Source organism: Anastrepha ludens, chromosome 2, assembly GCF_028408465.1.
Source record: "Anastrepha ludens isolate Willacy chromosome 2, idAnaLude1.1, whole genome shotgun sequence".
Lineage (NCBI taxonomy): Eukaryota > Metazoa > Arthropoda > Insecta > Diptera > Tephritidae > Anastrepha > Anastrepha ludens.
In genome coordinates, this window is record NC_071498.1 from 170,819,561 (window position 1) to 170,838,679 (window position 19,119).

General features: G+C 38.8%; 2 protein-coding genes across 5 annotated transcripts in view; one reads left to right on the forward strand and one right to left on the reverse strand.

Moving 5' to 3' along the window:
• LOC128855856 (sodium/hydrogen exchanger 9B2) overlaps positions 1 to 19,119 on the forward strand; it is a 203,512-nt gene that overhangs the window by 129,090 nt on the left and 55,303 nt on the right. For all 4 annotated transcript variants that reach the window (XM_054091067.1, XM_054091066.1, XM_054091065.1 and 1 more), the window contains 4 exons: positions 6,454 to 6,741; positions 6,819 to 7,001; positions 10,908 to 11,083; positions 11,173 to 11,282. In XM_054091067.1, coding sequence (XP_053947042.1) covers positions 6,454 to 6,741; positions 6,819 to 7,001; positions 10,908 to 11,083; positions 11,173 to 11,282 — 757 coding nt within the window. The remainder of the gene's footprint in view (positions 1 to 6,453; positions 6,742 to 6,818; positions 7,002 to 10,907; positions 11,084 to 11,172; positions 11,283 to 19,119) is intronic.
• Positions 504 to 2,099, reverse strand: LOC128861014 (odorant receptor 94a-like). The gene is made up of 4 exons (XM_054098875.1): positions 1,342 to 2,099; positions 1,087 to 1,186; positions 639 to 905; positions 504 to 557 (listed from the first exon to the last, which is right to left on the reverse strand). The coding sequence occupies exons 1-4, from the start codon at positions 2,097 to 2,099 to the stop codon at positions 504 to 506; spliced, it is 1,179 nt and encodes a 392-aa protein (XP_053954850.1).

Consider the following 19,119-nt stretch of genomic DNA (forward strand, 5'->3'; position numbering starts at 1 on the left):
GGCACAGAATGCTAGGTTCTTGGGTCATATGCGCCTATGTCTTCTGGTGTTTTCGAGCCATCTGTGTACCAGTGCAAGTACACTCATGGAGTTTCCTTTCCTTTCGAGCCATCTGTGTACCAGTGCAGCTACACTCCTGGGGTTTCATTTCCAAAGTAGTTCTACTCCAGTTTAACTTGTCGTTCAGCTCAATGCTGAACTCCTTTGGCTCACCAAAAACATATAGCAAAAATTAGAGAGATCTTTTAACATCAGTTGATAGACTTTATGAGCAAATATTACAATACTTGTGAGTTCATTTGGTGATATTTATTTATTTTTCCAGCAACATTTTTTTACTTTTCAAATATCAAATAAAAATTTACTCCTCAAATCAATCATATCAAATTTTTTATTTATTTTTTTGTGGTAGGTCACTAGTTTTGTAGGCAGCAAGCGGTAGAAATTTAGATGCCTTCTTTCTCCTCAACTTTAAAGTTTCCTCCAAAACTGTCCTCTATATTTTATTCACTCATATTCAGCAGCAACGCCAGCAGGCTGTAGGCATTGTTCATGGTCTATAGGACAATAAAAAAAGCAAAGGAGGTTTACTAACTTAATTCTGCAAGTATTACTCGTAAAAATCAATTTTTAATGACCTTCGTAAAGATGGGTAGCCCTACAATGAAGAAATTTCCAGCTTTAATACGCGCGGGTTGCTTCAGCAGCTCCATAAAGAGATTCATTTGCTTGCGCGTTGCCGGCGAAAATTCCTCCCAATTGCTGCTGTATATGCAGGTTGTCAGTGCATCCGAATTTATGGTAATCTCATTGGCAAAGTAACATGGCAGGAATATTTGCAACGTCAGTACGCTGGCAAATTGCAACATGGCTAAAAATTGGCCTGGATTTTCGCTGATTTGCATCTGCAAAGCAAAGCAAAGTAAAGTAGAGTAAAGTAAAGAGGCCGGCATCCAGGCCGGGTTACAAAAGCAAACTTTTTGTGCACTATATTGCATTTCAGCTGATGCAGTGTCCATAGAGACATACACGCATACATACATACATACACATATATAGACACATCTATGATACATGCATACTTACGTTTTGTAGACGATAGGCGCTAAGGCATAAAATCAAGGCGCTGAGCAAAATTTGCACCATAATGGGGAAGGACACCAGCGACTCACATTGCGACGTCAACCTGAATTTTTGCACAAAGTAGCAAAGATTTTAGCTTTTTACCCAACAGAATGGCATCGCTATCAGTGCAAATTTCCAATAAACAGCGACAGTTACAAAGCAACTCTGCCACCACCACCACCCCTTTCCCCCGTCACGTAATATAGAACTACTTACCGCTTGACCTTTTTGTGTAACTCGATGATGGCTATCAGCTGTGCGACGGCAAAAGGTTCGCGCAAATGCTGCAATGCCATTAGGCGTATGCCAATTAACTTGTATAAGAGCGCCACGTGAAACAGGTAATAGCACAGCATCATATCCATGGTCACGTTTGAGATGCAAGTAAGCGACATCGCTACCAGCTCATACCCATAGGCATACCAATAATTGTGCGCATTGTGCCATTCGAATGGCAGCCAATAGTCGTAGGGCAAGTTGTAGCCATTCACGAGTAGTGTTGCGCCGAAAGCAGTCAAAAGCACACCCACACCGCCACCAATATAGCAGATTGCGATGCGCTCAAACAGCCACTGCTGCTGTCGCCAGCACTCACGTTCCTCCTCATTACGCAATGCATAGCTGCTGCCATAGCTGATCTCGTGCATAAAGTGCCAGGCGGCGTGTTCCACGCGCCAGAAATTCACAGCGAGCGCCATCATGCCCAGCTCGGTGATGGAGATGTAGAGTATGTCATCGGCGCGTTCCCAACGCGTCAACGCTTCGATCCACATGAGCGTATTGTAGGTGAAGGTGAGCGGCAAATGCAGCAGATAGCCATAGTAGTGTGCCAGCGAGCGGCGGCGACGCGGATGTTGGCTGTCATCTCTTGAATGCGGCTTGCCGATCGGCCACAATCCCATGCCTTGGAGCAGACGCATTAGTGTGCGTGCTGCTCTCATGCTTACTTGCCCTGTAGCGGATGGTGGCGCCATTTGGAGTTGCGTTGGTAATGCCTTGCAATAAATTTTGTGAAGTCCTTTATATAGTCAAATTAATCGTCTATGGACACCTCTACTCTACTATGTTAGTTTTTATATTTGAAATGCCGCACACATCTAGAAATAATGTGATTGAATTGGCGAATGTGAGTATTAATTAGTGTTCGCTGTTGTGTCCTTGACTGTCTGGCACGTGTAGGCATTTTGTAATTTTACTCATATCAAAAATTTGAACGAAGCAGCTTTGAGAAAATGGCTTCTCGGTAGTAAAATGGGCAAACATTTTGTTTAAGAGGAATGGCAAATTACACTATGCAAGCAGAAAATTTGGGCATAGGTTTTGTAAGTTGATTTGAATAGCTATTTGCAAAAAGCTAAAACTGAAGCAAACTCTCGTGTACCTACACTCTCGAAAACTGGAGTCAATTTGAGAAAACGAGGAACACAATAGAATTGAGAGGGCCACAAAAAACTTCGAAAATTTGATTGCACGCTTCTAGTGTTTAAGATGTACGTACGATCCGAGGACCCAACATCGACTCGGATCATTACCTCTTTGCAGCCAAGCTACGCACCCGCCTCTGTGCAGCAAAAAACGTACATCTACTTACGCAAAGAATGTTCGACATCGAAAAGCTGCAATCACAACAGACAGCCAGAAGATTCGCCACTCGATTATCACTCCTGCTCTCAGAGAGTACTGCCCAACAAACCGGCATGCACGAGCAATGGAGCCCGAAAAAGCAGTTGGTACGACGAGTCCGATGTCCTCCTGCCGCAGAAAAAAAAGATGCTGCCTATAGAGCCACGCTGCGGTCGGACGCAACGCGAGCCATGAAAGGTTCGCTACTGAAAGCTAAGAAAGGAAGAGAGATGTGTTATCCGAAGAAGAAAGAAGAGGCCGAAATACGTGAGTGCAAAGACCTTGAGATGCTAGCCAAAAGGGAAAACGCTCGAAAATTTCAAGGCCAGGCGTTTTTCTGTAAAAACAAAAACGATGATCTGGTCATTGAGCGTGCTTAAATTATGGAGGGAACACTTCTCGAATTTCTAAATAGTGGGAGCTGCGCATGTCACGGAGAATGCGAAGGCCGCGGAATTCCAATCGTTGACGATGGAACCGTCGTTCCGCTACCCGACCATGACGATGTGAGAATAGCGATAACTCGACTAAAGTACAACAAAGCCGTGGGAGTTGACGAGCAGCCGGTTGAGCTATCCAAACTTGACGGCGCGGATTTGGTAAGGAGAAAAATAAGGTCGGATTAAAGCATGCATGCCGATTAGAATTTAAATGTGCACTGCCTAATATATAGGAAGGGTGAACTTGCAAAGCCTTCTAAGTATCGCGAACATATTGTGTGAAAGACTGAAGTCCACCACCAACCAACTGATTGGACCTTATCAGTGCGCCTTTCCACTTGAGCCATTTACAATCGACCAGATGTTCACAGAACGCCAAGCCTTGGAAAGGGCCCATGGAAGGAGAATTGACACACCATATTTTCTTCGATTTTAAATCTGAATTTGACAGTACGAAAAGAAGTTGCCTATAAGCCGGGATGCCTCAATTTGGTATTCCTCTAAAACTAATACGGCTATGCAAAACGAGGTTGCTCAACACCAGCAGCACCGTCAGAATTGGGGAGGACATTTCCGAGCTGTTCGATACCAAACGAGGTTTCAGACAGGGTGACTCGCTCGACTATCCGCGCAACGCTGTACATAAAATGAGCCACTCCGTATTAAAGAAATGTTAGCTGCAAAAAAGTCAACGCAATCCTCTTAACTCCTGTACGGCAGCGAAACATGGGGAGATGCGCTAAATTGTAAAACCAAGCGCAAAGCACTGGAGGCTGTACTTCGATCAGCGGCACTCTGAGTAGCTTTAGCCTACCGCATTGTCTTTGGCCCTGCAGTCTTTGTGATCAACGGGGAGATACCCGTCGTCCTCATGACCCGGGAACGAATGGATGCGTAGGAATCCAAGAAGAAACATGTCATCACTAGTGTCGAGGAATGGCTGTGCGAATCCATGCTGCCGCGGCAATGCCGATAGGACTGAACCGAGTGGTAGATGGATGGACGTTGAAAGTCATTCCATCAATGGGCAAATGGACCCAAAAGAGCTTCAGGGAGGTGAGGTAAGGTAAGTGACCCGAGGTGCATATACTGCGAATCGATGATGTTGAACACACGTGTTTCAGTTGTAACAGATGGCTCGCGGAAAGAAATGCTCTGAGGGAGCAGATTGGCGACATCGCGCCGACCAACGTGATCGACAAGATGCTTCAACGCGAGGATAACTGGAATGCGGTTAAGAGATACGTCGAAGACGTTTTGCGCAGAAAACAGATAGGCCTTAACACAGTGCAACAAAGCGAAACCTCACAGATAGAGACATAAGAGGACGAGCCTACAGCATGAAAGCTGGCTACAAATGCGGTGGACGCAGACGTGGATGAATAGAACTGGTGCATTGCATGAAAGTCCTTCTGGATACTCACGAAGTAATGCACAAAGTAGTCTCCGCAGAAGAGGAGGAGGGATTACAAAACAGACCGATAATTACTGGGTAGGCCAGTGTGCAGACAGACAATCAACGACATTCAGCGAGAGGCTCTTATATATATATATATATAATTGGCGCGTACACCCGTTTTAGGTGCTTGGCGGAGCTCCTCCTCCTATTTGTGGTGTGCGTCCACAAATGGAGGGACCTACAGTTTCAAGCTGACTCCGAACCGCAGATATTTCTATGAGGAGCTTTTCCAAGGCAGAAATACACTCGGAGGTTTGCCATTGCTTGCCGAGGGGCGACCGCTATTAGAAAATATTTTCTTAATTTTGGTGTTTCACCGAGACTCGAACCTACGTTCTCTCTTGGAATTCCGAATTTAGTCCCACACCAACCCATTCATAAGCTCCCGACCCCCGAATGACGTCATCGGAGTCCAACCATTACCCATTGCAGATGAAGAGCTCCAACTTTCCCGAGAGTCCCACGTAACCTTGGCACAACTACGTTCTGGATACTGTAGCAGGTTAAACTCCTACTTATCCAGAATTGACTGCGACATACCAAACAAATGTCCGGCATGTGAAGGCACCCGGCACGACACAAACCAGCTTTTCACATGCCCCATCAAACTCACTCATCTAGCACCCCTCTTTCTCTCTCTGGACCCAACCTGTCGAAACAGAAAGTTTCCTAGGCCTACCGTTAGATGAGCTACCTTTAGATGCGCCTACCTCTAGATGAGAACGGGGACGTCCGGTGATTACACTACACTGACAGGGTAAAGTTACTGCTACAACAACAACAACAACAAGAGGAGGAGGGATTGTTTAAGTGGTCACACCACTCGAGGCAGTAGACGACGGCCGCTCTAAGTGCGAAGGCATTTTGAACCCTACATCACACCAAAAAAAAACTTAAAAAAAGAATCTTCTTCAGCTTAGTATTTTTATTTTTGTTTAATGCTCCCAAAGGTATTTTTTAAGAAAAATCTAAAATTTTCCAAAAATATCAACTTTTAATTTTAACATTAAAAATCAAAAAACAATGGAGCAGTGAACAAAGGAAAGTGGGTATTTTCATGCCTTTTGTATGTAAAATATAATTAAAAAAAAAGAATGAGAGAAAATCATGGAAATCCAATTAAAGTCATTAACTTTTTTAATTGACAATTAACATAATTTTCTGTTTTAATGAATTGCCCGACTACTTGTGTTTGTGTTAAGCCCACACACACAAAGACAGATATAAAAATATGTCACAGAATATCCATATGAGTTTGCATGCATATGTATGTGTATGCATATCTCCATCCATGCACCTCTACGTGTCTATGTAGTTGTGTTGATGCCTATGAGCTGTGACTGCTTTTAAAAATGTAAACGAACGACAATTTCATATAATTAACTCGATAATAACAACTGCATATTTAATGAATTTTCGTCAACAGCACAACAAAAGTCTGCGCATGCATGTGTGTGTGAGTGTGCCGCGTGTGTGAGTATTATATGAATGAAGGTATTTGTTAACGCAGAAACAGAATGTCATAAAATATGGTTTGTTGTTAGTGTTGTTTAAGTTAAGCACAACTCTTTAACTAAGTGGTAAAACATTGCTTATCTTTGCGTGAACCGTAGCGGTTCAATCTGGGTATTAATGAAATAAACCGTAATGCATTAAGCCATATTTGTCTGCAAAAAAAAGGAATAAAAAAAAAATAAATTATAAAAAAATTAAAAAAATTAATTGAAACGAAATTAAAACTTGTTACGCTTTAATTTTAATTCATGTATTATATTTTATTTTAATTTTAATTTTTCTCTTACACAGCTGGCGCATTTTGGTTCAGTACTGGCCCTTCATCTCCCAGCCGCTGGCTTTGGCAGCGGTCTGCATTGGTTTGTGGATTATCGCTTTTGTGCTGCTGCCTGATTATGCACGGCCACATACAGCAATTATGCGCATATTCTTTCTATTTGTGGGTGCACAGTTGAGCGGCGTACTGGTGACCTTCATTTGCCTGCCGGATATGCTGGGTATGTTGTTCTTCGGTGTCTTGTACACGAATGTGGGGCTGGCCAATTTTGCGGGCTATGAGAAATTCGAGGCCTTCTTGAGGTGAGATTGCGTTTGCAACTATATTTGCTACATATATATTTATTTGTATGTGTGCATGCTGATTTTGACATTTTCAGGGAGATGGCGCTCATCAATATTATGTTGCTGGCTGGCCTTGGCCTCGATGCGAATGCCTTCAAGAAGCTGTGGCTTATGATTTTGCGCCTAACGCTGATACCAACCATTGCTGAGGTGGCAGTTATAGCACTTATTGCAAGATACACACTGGCTATGCCTTGGTTTTGGGGCATTTTATTGGGGTTAGTAAAAACCATTTTTTCCTAGTAGATGTCAGCAATTTTTATAATAGAAAAAACCACCTGCGCAAAATGCGACCTAAGCGGAAATATTTTAATATGTTAAAGAAGTGATGCCTGTATATATATTCATACATACACTAACAAATACCCGGCTAGCGCTGTTTTGTCGCTTAGGCAAAACTCATGGGAAAGAGTAGTGAGCAATGCAACAACAAATCATCAGCCATAGAAATCAAAGCCCATAGATTTTTCATCATTGCTCTGTCTGCTGTTTTCCTGCTACTGGAGTTTGGTATTCATCAAATACATCAAATGCTTTTTCAATAGCTTGAGAACTTAAAATTATAGCACAAAACATAAATGTTGTTAAGCTGAGTTTTTTTCTATCATAATTTGAATTTATTTTAATTATTAAAAATTCATAACATACTTTTGAAGTGAAACTTTTTAGGCGTCGATGGACGAGCGAGAATGGACAGTAAAATTTCAAGGTCATGCAACGTTTTGGGTATTTTCGTTCCGCGAGAGAGAAAAATGATACAACATAAAGGAAAATGAGAGAGAGAGAGAGAGCTATACCTAATATATATCTAAGATACACTTTAGGCCACTTTTCCTGAGTTTTTCTTTGTGGTTGCTAATTTCTAGTGAGAAATAACACTGCCTACTTTTTGGCGCTTGTTTGTTGGTGCAAACTTGTAGGAAATATATTTTTGGTGCCTACTTTTTGACGTTGTATTTCCTTGATGCCTACTGTTTGGGGTGTTTTTTGGTCACAATTTTTTTGGCGTTTTTTTTTTTTTTGGTTCCCACGTTTTGGCGCTTATTTCCGTTTCCAGGCTAGTGCTTGTGCTATCCATTCCTGCGTCGGATTTATTGGTGTTGCCTTGTGGTAGTTTGTGCTGTTGCTCTGGTCCTGGAATCGCTGCGCTTGTGCGGGTGATAAACGCTCGGAGTAGTGCGCGTTGTTGCCACAGTTTACGGCCGGTCTACACCGGTCGACCCTTCTCCGTTTTTTGCAAATTTGGTCTATTTGTATTCTCTGCAAATGTTGTGAATTTATTTAGATATATATTCTTTCTCTCTCTCTCTCCCTCTCTCATTCTCTCTCGGATCTCACCCTCTCTCTTTGTCTGCCTTGAAAGTATCACTTCTGTTATGTGATTTTTTTGATTTTCCATTTTTCAACGAACGCGAAACGAAAACTACGCAACCGATCAAAAAACTTTGTTTACTGATTAACAGCTGAATTACCAACTATCAAATAACGGAATGTGTTTTACATTTGTACTACGTCTATGAGTGAAATCCGCGATTACTTAGTTGCCAACCCAATACATTTGAAAGGGATTATCTTTAAAAAATAAATTTCATGAATGTTTTTACACAAAAATAACAAAGATTGCCGAATCAGTTTGAATTTTCGTTATTTTATTTCAACTTAAAATCCGTAATCTCCAAATTGTTCACCCTTTACATATATAATTTCATTTTGTGCTGAAATCAGTTGATCTACTGCTACCACCTTTAGTATACAGGGTGAACGATATGTTACCAACTTCACACTGCGTGTATCTGTAAAACAGCTCATGACGTCAACGTCAAAATTGTTCTAATGACAGTTCAATATATTGTTTAAAAGCCATCAAAAGCATTTGCGTCTGTGACGAAATTCAAACGTTATAGTGTGATTGCGTTATATTTGGCTGGAAAATCACAACCAGCCATTGTTCGAGAGCTCAGCCACCTCAAAGTGAATGAAATGTTTGTGTATCGCACTATACAACGTTACAATGATGCTGGTAGCATTGCAAAACGCTATGGAGGTGGACCAAAAAAAACCGCAACAACGCCAGAAATGGTTCGGGAAGTGAAGACTCGACTTGAACGAAAGCCACGTCGAAGTGGAAGAAAAATGGCCAAAGAACTGAAAATATCGCAAGACAGCATTCGACGCATATTGAAAAATGAGCTCAAGGTCAAGGCTTACAAGTTCCAAAAAGCACACGATCTTTCACCCCAGCAAAAAAAAAAGTTCGGTGCGAAAGAGCGAAGGAGTTGTTGCGCTTGCACGAACGTGGCGAATTTCCTAAAATTGTGTTTTCTGATGAAAAAAATTTCCCAATTGAGGAGTTCATAAACACTCAGAACGAACGCTCATACGAAAATTTGAGCCCACGTGTGGCCACTCGAAGCAATTTCCCATCGCAAGTAATGGCTTGGGCCGGAGTGACCGCTGATGGACGCTCTCCAATCGTTTTTATCGAGCCTGGTGTCAAAGTGAATGCGACTTATTATCGGCAAAATGTTTTAGAAGCTGCTTTAGAGCCGTGGACACGCACACATTTCGGTCGTAGACCATGGACGTTCCAACAGGACTCGGCATCGTCTCATAAAGCTCTGGTGAACGAAGAATGGTTAAAAAATCATGTTCCACACTTCATTTCGTCCGCACAATGGCTTTCGAATTCGCCAGACGCAAATCTGATGGACTATTCCATCTGGTGGATTTTAAAGAGCAAGGTTAGGACTAAAAAGTATGCCAGTATCAATGCGCTGAAAAAAGCGATTATACGAGAATGGGCCAAAACACCTCAAGATCACATTCGTGCAGCGTGCAACTCAGTTTTTGACCGCTTGAAGGTTATAGTCAGGCAAAAGGTGGTCATATCGAGCTAAAGGGAAAATATGTTAAAATTGTAATCATTTTTGAACAATTTTGTCTTTGAAATCAATAAAAACTAATTTCACACAAAAGAGTTATGGTGTTTTGAATAGGTAACACTTCATATCGTTCACGTATATGCCTTGTTTTAAGGTAAGTAGTCCTAATATTTTTCACATGACTGTCTAACCAAAACCTTCGCTGATATTAAAATTGCTGCTAGTAAAATTGGTCTTAAAATCAACCAAGATAATACGAAATATATGATGATATCCAGACAAAATAAACCAACATCAGGCAAACTGAAAATTGGCGATTTTTCTTTTGAAATTGTTGAATGCTTTACCTGAGTAGAGCTTCAAACTGAGTAGAGACAATTCAATGAGCCTCACCATCGATGAAAGAATTCTAGCAGCGAACAGATCGCATGCGTCGTAAACGAAACTCTTCAAATCCAAACTACTAAGCAGACAATGCAAATTGACTCTGTATAAAACCATCACTAGACCAGTATTATGCTATGCAGCTGACTCGTGGACGCTAATTGAAGCAGATAAAACAAAACTGCAAGTCTTCGAACGAAAAGTACTCAGATGAATTTTTGGAGCAATCAAAGATGACGGCGAGTGGCGGATAAGATGGAACGACGAGCTAGATCAACTGATAAAGGGCGAAAATGTTATACGTTTCATCAAAGCGCAGCGGTTAAGATGGCTGGGTCACATTACAAGAATGGACGGTACGAGGGCGCAGAAAAAAATCGTAGAAGCCAGAGCGTTCAACACTAGAGCAAGAGGAAGGCCGAGAACAAGATGGGCTGACGAGCCAGAGGACGACGTCCAGAAACTTAGGATAACGAACTGTAATAAAGTCTCAAGCGTTCGAGACGTATGCAGGTCCCAAGTACAGCAGGCCAAAGCTCACAAGGAGCTGTAGAGCCAAAGGATGATTTGTCTGTTTATTGCCTTTTTTTATTTTTTTTATTTATATTTATTTTTTTTTTTTTAATTTTAAAATTTTTATTTTAATAAACTTTAATTCCATTAGTGTTGCGAATATGATTTACTTTGCTAATTTCGCACGAACTTTAAACATTTTCCAACTTCGAAAAATACAAACTCGAAGTAACTTTTTCCAAGTCTCAAATAAATTTAATGCATCACAAACTACGCAGCACAACTCGCTCACTCATTAATGACATAAAATTACATAGAATTTTCTTTTAATCTCTGCCATTACAGACTTGTCGTCACCGCCGTCTCTCCGAATGTCGTCGTCACTGTAATGCTGAAGTTGAAGGAGGAGCGGCTGGGCCTGAATAGCGGCATACACACATTAATATATGCCATGACCAGCTGCAATGACGTCGTCGCCATTTTTCTCTTTGGCGTCATTATGAGCGTCATCTTTTCCACGGGTGAGTAAATGGTTGGCATTAATTATACTTACATAGCGCTTTGCAGTGTAAAATTGAGTTTAATAAGCTGTGCTAATGGCTATTTATAGATAAGTCGTTGACGCAGCAAATACTGCAGGGACCCATCGGCATCGGCATTGGGATTGTATTTGGCTATGTGTATGGACTGATGCTGACCATTTTGCCATCCACAAAGACGGTAGGTGGTGTTTACTAGTAAATAAAGGGTGTTTTTTTTAGAGGTTAGGTTTTCAAGATGAAATAAAACGTATATAATTTAATGTTATGGCCAAGAATTTAGCTTTATTATAAAGATAAGGGTTTGCCATTATGTTTTAAAAATGATTTCAGGCAAGTGGCCGCCGCGGCTGGCTCGAATAAATTCCAGCCGAGAGGCCCAATTTTCGACCACTTTTTGCAGCAATTGGGGCCGTATGTCATCAATAACGCGCCGAATATTCTCTTCCAAGACGTCAATCATCTCGGGCTTATCTGCGTAGACAAGCGACTTCACATAGCCCCACAAGAAATAGTCCAGCGGAGTTATATCGCACGATCCTGGAGGCCACGCCACAGGTCCACGGCGCGAGATAATGCGCTCACCAAAAGTTTCCTTCAATAAATCGTTTGTTGCGTTGGCTGTATGGCATGTAGCGCCGTCTTGTTGGAACCAAAGGTCGTCCACATCAACATCGTCCAATTCAGGCACGAAAAAGTCATTAATCATGGCTCTATAGCGCTCTCCATTGACTGTAACATTATGGCCGGCTTCATTTTTAAAGAAATATGGACCAATGATTCCCTCTGCCCATAGAGCACACCAAACAGTGACTTTTTGAGGATGTAACGGCGTCTCAGCAATGGCTTGTGGATTATGTTCACTCCAAATGCGACAATTTTGCTTATTGACATACCCATTCAACCAAAAGTGAGCTTCATCGCTGAACAAAATTTTCTTGTGAAAATCGGGATCGGTGGCCATCTCGTTTTGGGCCCATTCACCGAACGTGCGACGCGCTTGATCAGGTGTAAGTCTATTCATTATGAAATGGCAAACCAAACTGAGCATAAATCAAGTGACAGCTGTCAAAAAGACCATCTACGAAAAAAGTAGTGCCAACTTGAAAACCTAACCTGTAAAAAAAACACCCTCTATATGGCTCAAAATCACCAAGGTTGTGAATTTCAAAATCGGTTTTATGACAAAAAAAATTGCAAGCTATAATGATGACTATTAGTTTATACTGTTGCTTAATTTGTATATTTTTAAACCTTTACAGGGCAGCGCACAGAATTCTTTATTTTTTTAGTAATATTGCTTAGTAGTAAATATCTTGTAGAAAACCATCATTTCGGGAACGTTTTCCTAAGTTTCATAAAATCCGCAAAAACCAAACAAAGCGCAGAATTTGAGCTTTGTTTAAAAACATGGGTATATTATGTATCTATATTGAATAAGCAATAATGAAATCAATACATTCAAAATTTTCTACAAGCAAAATACGTCAAAAAATTAAAGAAGATGCTATTATTCCGCATAAAATTTAAGAAATTTCAAAATATTTAAAACTCTTATAATCGAATTACCGTAATATGTAGAGAACAAAAGTTCTGTAATCTAATAAATATATATATAATATTTAATTTAGACAAAAATGTTCTCGAAATGATGATATTGATATAATTAGGTAGAAATAAGGAAATATTTAAATTATAAACAACCGTTTAAAGAATTTAGTTATTTATCTATTTATTTTTTTACAAAACTTATATTATTATTTTTCAAAAACATCAATATCATTATCAAAATAATACAATAATATTCTTGACTTTTTTCTTTTTTTAGCGTCGGTGTTGAAATTTTATTTGCTCAAAATCAATATATGATATATCCTTCTTAGATTCCAGCTTAAATTTTCTAATATTGCTACGCACAGATCTCAAAAAGGGTACTAAGATTTCTTCATCATCGTCATCGACACATGTCTGGCAGGTAGCAACATATCTGAAGCAAATATTTGGCTTCTCAGTAGGAACTTTAACAACCAAGAATTTCCCAGGGGATACGAGATTTGGGTGTATATTTTCTTTGCAATAAGACATATTTGCTTCAACATAAATCTGTTTAACTTTAATCTGCTGACGACGAGATATTGTCTCTAAATCATCATTGTCCGAGGAAGATGACCAGTATTCAGATTTATAAATATTTACTCTATTTTTAAATCTCAAATCGTTATCTGTGATCATGGGCTCTTCGTCAACAGGAGATTCAATTGCAGGCATAAACACTTTCTCAGGTTCAACTGCACTCATATTACAAAGATTAGAAAGAGTCGATAGTTTTAGCTCTTTATGAAAATGTTCGTATCGATATAATTGTATTAAAACGTCTAGTCCTTTTTGCCAGTACACTTTTGTAATGTCCATTATACCTGGAATAGCATCCAGAGACTTTGGAACGCGGTTTTTCTCCTCAATCACGTTGTCTTCTGGGATTACTTTTACTTCGATAGCAGCATTTTTGAACAAATCGGCGAATTCTGAGGCTGTTCTAACATCATTACCAATCAAGACATGTCTGTCAGCTGTTCATTTTAGGTATCCTCCTATACCATCCATTGGGCCTTTATCATGACCAGCCTCGCCTTTTTTTCTATAATATTCTCTGTCCTTAGCCCGTTTAATTTCTTTCTGCTCTTCAGTCATCTTATCCAAAAACTTTCTTCTTCTAGCATTCACTTTTTATCTTTGGTTAATTGCGCTGCACTATCGTTTCTAAGCCTTTTTGAGATTTTTTTTTTATTTTTTTTCTTTATCAGGAGTTTCCATTATGCTGTTATTATAAAGAAAAAAAATTTTAAAATAAATTTATTAAAAAATTTAAAATTATTCGTCCTTAGGAATAATAATCATCATTCCGAGAACGCAACAGTCATTTCGGGAACGTGTCATCATGCCCGGGAACGTTTCCGAAATGACCGTTCACGAAATGACGATTTCAAATAAGCGCGCGCTTTGATTAGACGGCGGCCATCTAAAAAGCGATCTGGGTTTGCCAATGGGAAAATATGTGAGCTTACTTTGTTATTTCGTGTCGTAAAAAAGAATTTCATCAATAATTAAATGTAATAATTTCGTTCACGAATTGACGGACTATTGATGTACGCTCTACGAATAATGAATTGAAAGGTACTTACCATTTAGATTTATTTTATTTGACGATAAATACTCTGACATCCCGCTTTGTTATTCTTTTCTTCCTCGACTGACGTTAGACACCGAATGGCTGCATTCACTTAAAATTATTTTTGATCTATTATCGATACGTTCACTGAAATGACTTGTGCGGTAACGGACAAACTATATTGGATATTTTTATAGTTAAAAATAAATAATCTTTTAGTATCCTTTCCAAAACTAAATTTTGTATAAAAAATACGATGTATTAAGTAATGAAATGTGTAACTTACCTCAAATTTTTATATTAAATTTTGGACTTGTTGCTGAAGATTGTACATTAGGACGCGTTCCCGAAATGATTATCCATGCATGTATATTGATTTTATTTAAAGTTTGCTTTATTAATTAGTTATATTGTTTGATGTACACACAAAACAGGTTAGTTAAAGTAATTTATTAATTTTTTTTCCTCAAATAAGTCAAGATTTAAGACATTAAATTGCTAGCAAAGCCAATTCTGCACCTTGGTGATTTTGAGCCATATTCTTGGTAGGAATAAAAGTGCGCAATAGAAAAAAATGTCACGTAATTAACAGAGAGGAGAAAAGAAGTAGTGAACATTGAAAATTATTTAAGCGCAGTAATCGTGAAAAATAAAAGCGAGAAAATGTGATCCGACGCACTAGCGAAAAAAAAATTCATTAATAATTTTTTAATTTTAATATATTTTATTTTTTTTTTTATTTTTTTATAATTTTTTTATTTGTGTACTATTTTTTTTTTTTTTATTTTATATGTAACTACCGCAAGCGAATTGAGTAACAAAGATAGAGTGAAAAGATTATTTTGAAATATTTTAGCATACATTTCGGCGCGTTCGAGCACACCCATGCACGTTCATGCTCGCCTACAACTAGCGCTATTATTTTTTACACACATTCGCACTCACGTGCGCTCATTGCATCGCGTCGAGGTCACTGTAGTATCTCAAAATTACTGCATTTCATAGTCCATAAAACGCATCACAAACGAGCTGGAGCTGTAATCTTCGTCGCCACAATTGCGCTTTGGCGGCACACCACTCCCAGCCCCCCGCAAAAGCACGAGCGCTGCTGCCAGTGCACGCAGCGTATCACCAACATTGTCATACTTCTTCCCCACATCACTCCCCAATCGTCAAGTACATCACATATCGTTTTTTTTTTTTGCTTTTTTTTTTGTTTTTTTATTTTGTTTCATAGCAACGCGAACGCATTTGTCCGCCACGCCATTTGCTGCAACTTGCACTGTTAATGGCGCACATAATCAAACGTTGCCACGCCATGCCGCTCGCGCACATAGCACCGCTCAAGTACCGCAGTTTTAGCAACACACGCCTTATTATTACTTTATTCCTCACAGTAGGTAGCATTTTAGCACTCAAGTCATTCAGCGCCGGCACCGATTTTGGCATCGCTTTATTGCTGTAGTTGTACTTGCTGCTGCGGCCGCCGCTACTGCCGCTACTACTGCTCTGGCTGCTTTGTGGCATGCTCGGCTTAATGTTGTAAATGTGTAGATAAAATGTTGGCACTAATACAGGGTATTTCAGAGAAGGATACTGTGGAGTATTTTCTCTGTAAATGCCCGGGTTTGGCAACTAGAATACTAAGGTCACTGGGCGCTCCTTTCTTCGACAGCCTGGGGCCGTGCGCCAACCAAAATCCAATCAATCTTCTCCGGTATATCAACAGCTCTGGTTGGCTGTAGATATCTGCCTTTTGGAGGTCTGAAAATGGTATCAAAACGGCGCTTTAGTGCTACTTACGGAGTACCAGACTGGCATTTCAACCATTTCACCTACCTACCTACCTACAGGGTATCCTATACCATTTTGTAGAAAACTCGGTGTTTTTGGAAATCAGGAAAAATGCTTCGAGACGTAGAAAATGTCAAAAGTATTGCACATAAAATGCTGTTTAAATTTTGATTTCAGCTTGCTTCGAAGTAAGCAATCGCATTTGGGGTTCTCTGGTTTATCTCCATTTTCTTAAAATGTATTTCTTCACACAGCTATATCTCGTGAACTATTTGGGATTTTGGTTTCCAATTTGGAGCATATTTATAAGTATTATATAGAGGAAAAATGCCTATAACAAACTCATTTGGAAAAACTGCATTTTTCACAATCGAGAAAATATCGGGGAAAAAGTCCAGTTTGTTCCATCTTTTTTTACCATTTCTGACTCATAACTTCCAAACTATCCTGAAATTAGATTTTTTTAAATATATTTACGCGTTGGAAAACTTAGGCAATAACTATAATTAAAATAGAGCAGAAACTTAAGTAGGTAGGTAGTATTTCAGATAGTGTAAATATTGCGGACGACAAGCGTCGATGGAGTTCTTAAATACCCGCCGATTGTTAGAAATTTCGGGCGGGTTTGTTCAACAGTAGGAACGAAAATTTTAGTCAACATTCGATGACTTCAAAAATGTTCCAATGCGGAAAGTAAACATTTATTTTGTTCTTTTTGTAGAAATTTAGCTAGAATGAGCTATCCGACTAGGAAAGTACAGTGATCACATAATTTATTCGTACACTCAGTGGCGGATTTACACTAAGTGCCAACGGTGCCTGCGCACAGGGCGGCAGATTCTAGAAGGGCGGCAAAACTAGGAGAAGAAAATTGAAAAAAAAAAATTATACTCGAGGAGCGGCGGGTATTAGGGGCCACCTTAGGGAAAACGCTTATGGAGAAAATAACAAGCTGATCTCGGATTAGTTTCTAACAGTTAGTGAAAGTTTAGTCATTCATCTATGCGAGAAATAATTGTAAGAATATAAAAGTTAATTTCTGAACGTTAATTATACGTCCCTAAAAAAAGAGTTTTGGCCCACATTATCCGACATCGTCGGGAATTGTCGGAAACCAAATCTTTTATTGAAAAACGTTATGGTTTTAATGTATAAAATAACATTTTTACTTAAATTACGTAAAACCTCTCGAATGCATTAGGGTGTATGAAAAAATGAAGTATGTCTTTTCATATATTAAAAATAAGTATGATTCGAGTGACAAAAACTGTTTTCTTGAGAATTACTTATCAAACAATGTTGCTTCATGATAATTGTTGTAATTAGTAGTTTGTTTGCAATTCCATCTTCAGAAACCTTCGTACACACAGAAATAATCGTTATCTATGGTTATATAATACGTGGCCCACAATACCCGCCAGAGCGATTTTATTCATTGACTTCTTTAGGGCATAAAAATTGATTTTATTCGCAATAACAAAAATATTTCGAAGTTGGAGAGAGTCCGGTTAGCGCAAATGTGGCACAGGAAAAAATACATCACTCATTCGATTTTGTATATTATATTAAATTGTTAAAAACCGACAGTCCTTCTAAAACAAGGTTAGAAAGCAGGTGCATACAGTAAAATCATTCAAATACTTTTTTATTGACAAATGTTCTTAATAATACATAGATAACCGTATTGATGTAAAAAAATATTTTGTCTACTATGGCAAAATCATTGAAACTCCGATCTTATTCGAGGAAGATGTAACTGAGAATGCTATAACGAGACAAGAAGCTAGAGTACTGAGGATTCAACTAGAGATACTTGAGATAACATTCATGCACATTCTTTGGCATTTTTTACTATCACGATTCCACGCGGTTAGTAAAAGATTACAGAAAGTTGAAATCAACATTACTGATGTAGTTAATGACTATCGTGGACTAATAAAAGTAGCAGCAGATACAAGAATATCAGACGACTGTTTCGAGAAAAAGAAGAAGAAAGTTACAAGCTGACGAATCAAGAGACGAACGAGTTATACACTGAGTTTCCAAATGTGGAGATAGCATATCGAGAATATTTAACACATTAGCGTCAACAAACTGTAGCGCAAAACGTTCATTTTCATGTCTGAATAGAGTAAAAAAACATTTCCGTTCAACAATGTCTGAAAACCGCCTGAATAGTCTGGCTCTACTGTGCATTGAGTCTGATTTACTTGAACGCTTGAATTGTGACAATGTAATACATCAGTTTGCAGTACGAAAAGTCAGACGAGTTCGCATTTAAGGTAATGTGTAAAAATTTGATCTCATAAAAGCAATCATTCCTTTTATTTGCTCATCTAATAAAGATTGATAATATGTTTAAGTAAGTATGCTATTATATAGATTCAATTGGATTCTATTTTTTAAGATGTACTACTATATTTTATGCTATTTATTACATTTTCCTGGCACTTAATTTATAATTAAACAATAAAAATTTTGCTCAACAATAAAAATTGAAATATATCAAATATTATTCTATAATCTGTTAATTGATGCATAAAACTACCCAAAATTTGTTTTGTTACACCTGTTTATTGTGTAACGACTATTTTTTGTACTATAATACAAACACGCACACTCAAATTTAAAAAATTAGGGCGGCATTCTTCATGGTTCACAGGGCGGCATTTTGTGTAAATCCGGCACTGCGTACACTCACAGTTTATAAAAAGATACACCTGACACTTACCACGATTTATACAAAAGAACAAAATTTGGATATATTCGTAAAAAATAACATTTCTAGTCAAGATTTGAGGAACTAAAACTTCCAATTTCATTTCTAGAATTAGAGAACTTGAGGTAATAACGAAATAAGGCATAATTTCATGCAAAAATATTATTCGTACATTGCCGTATAAAGAATATTTTATTAAAAAAACTAATAGAAAAAACGAGTATTCAGAACTTTTTTGGGCCGCCTTTAGCTTAAATAACTGCTTCCAAATGTCGCTGCATTCTTTTTACCCATACCCTGGTTTCATTAGCTGCAATTTTCTCTCACTCAACACTT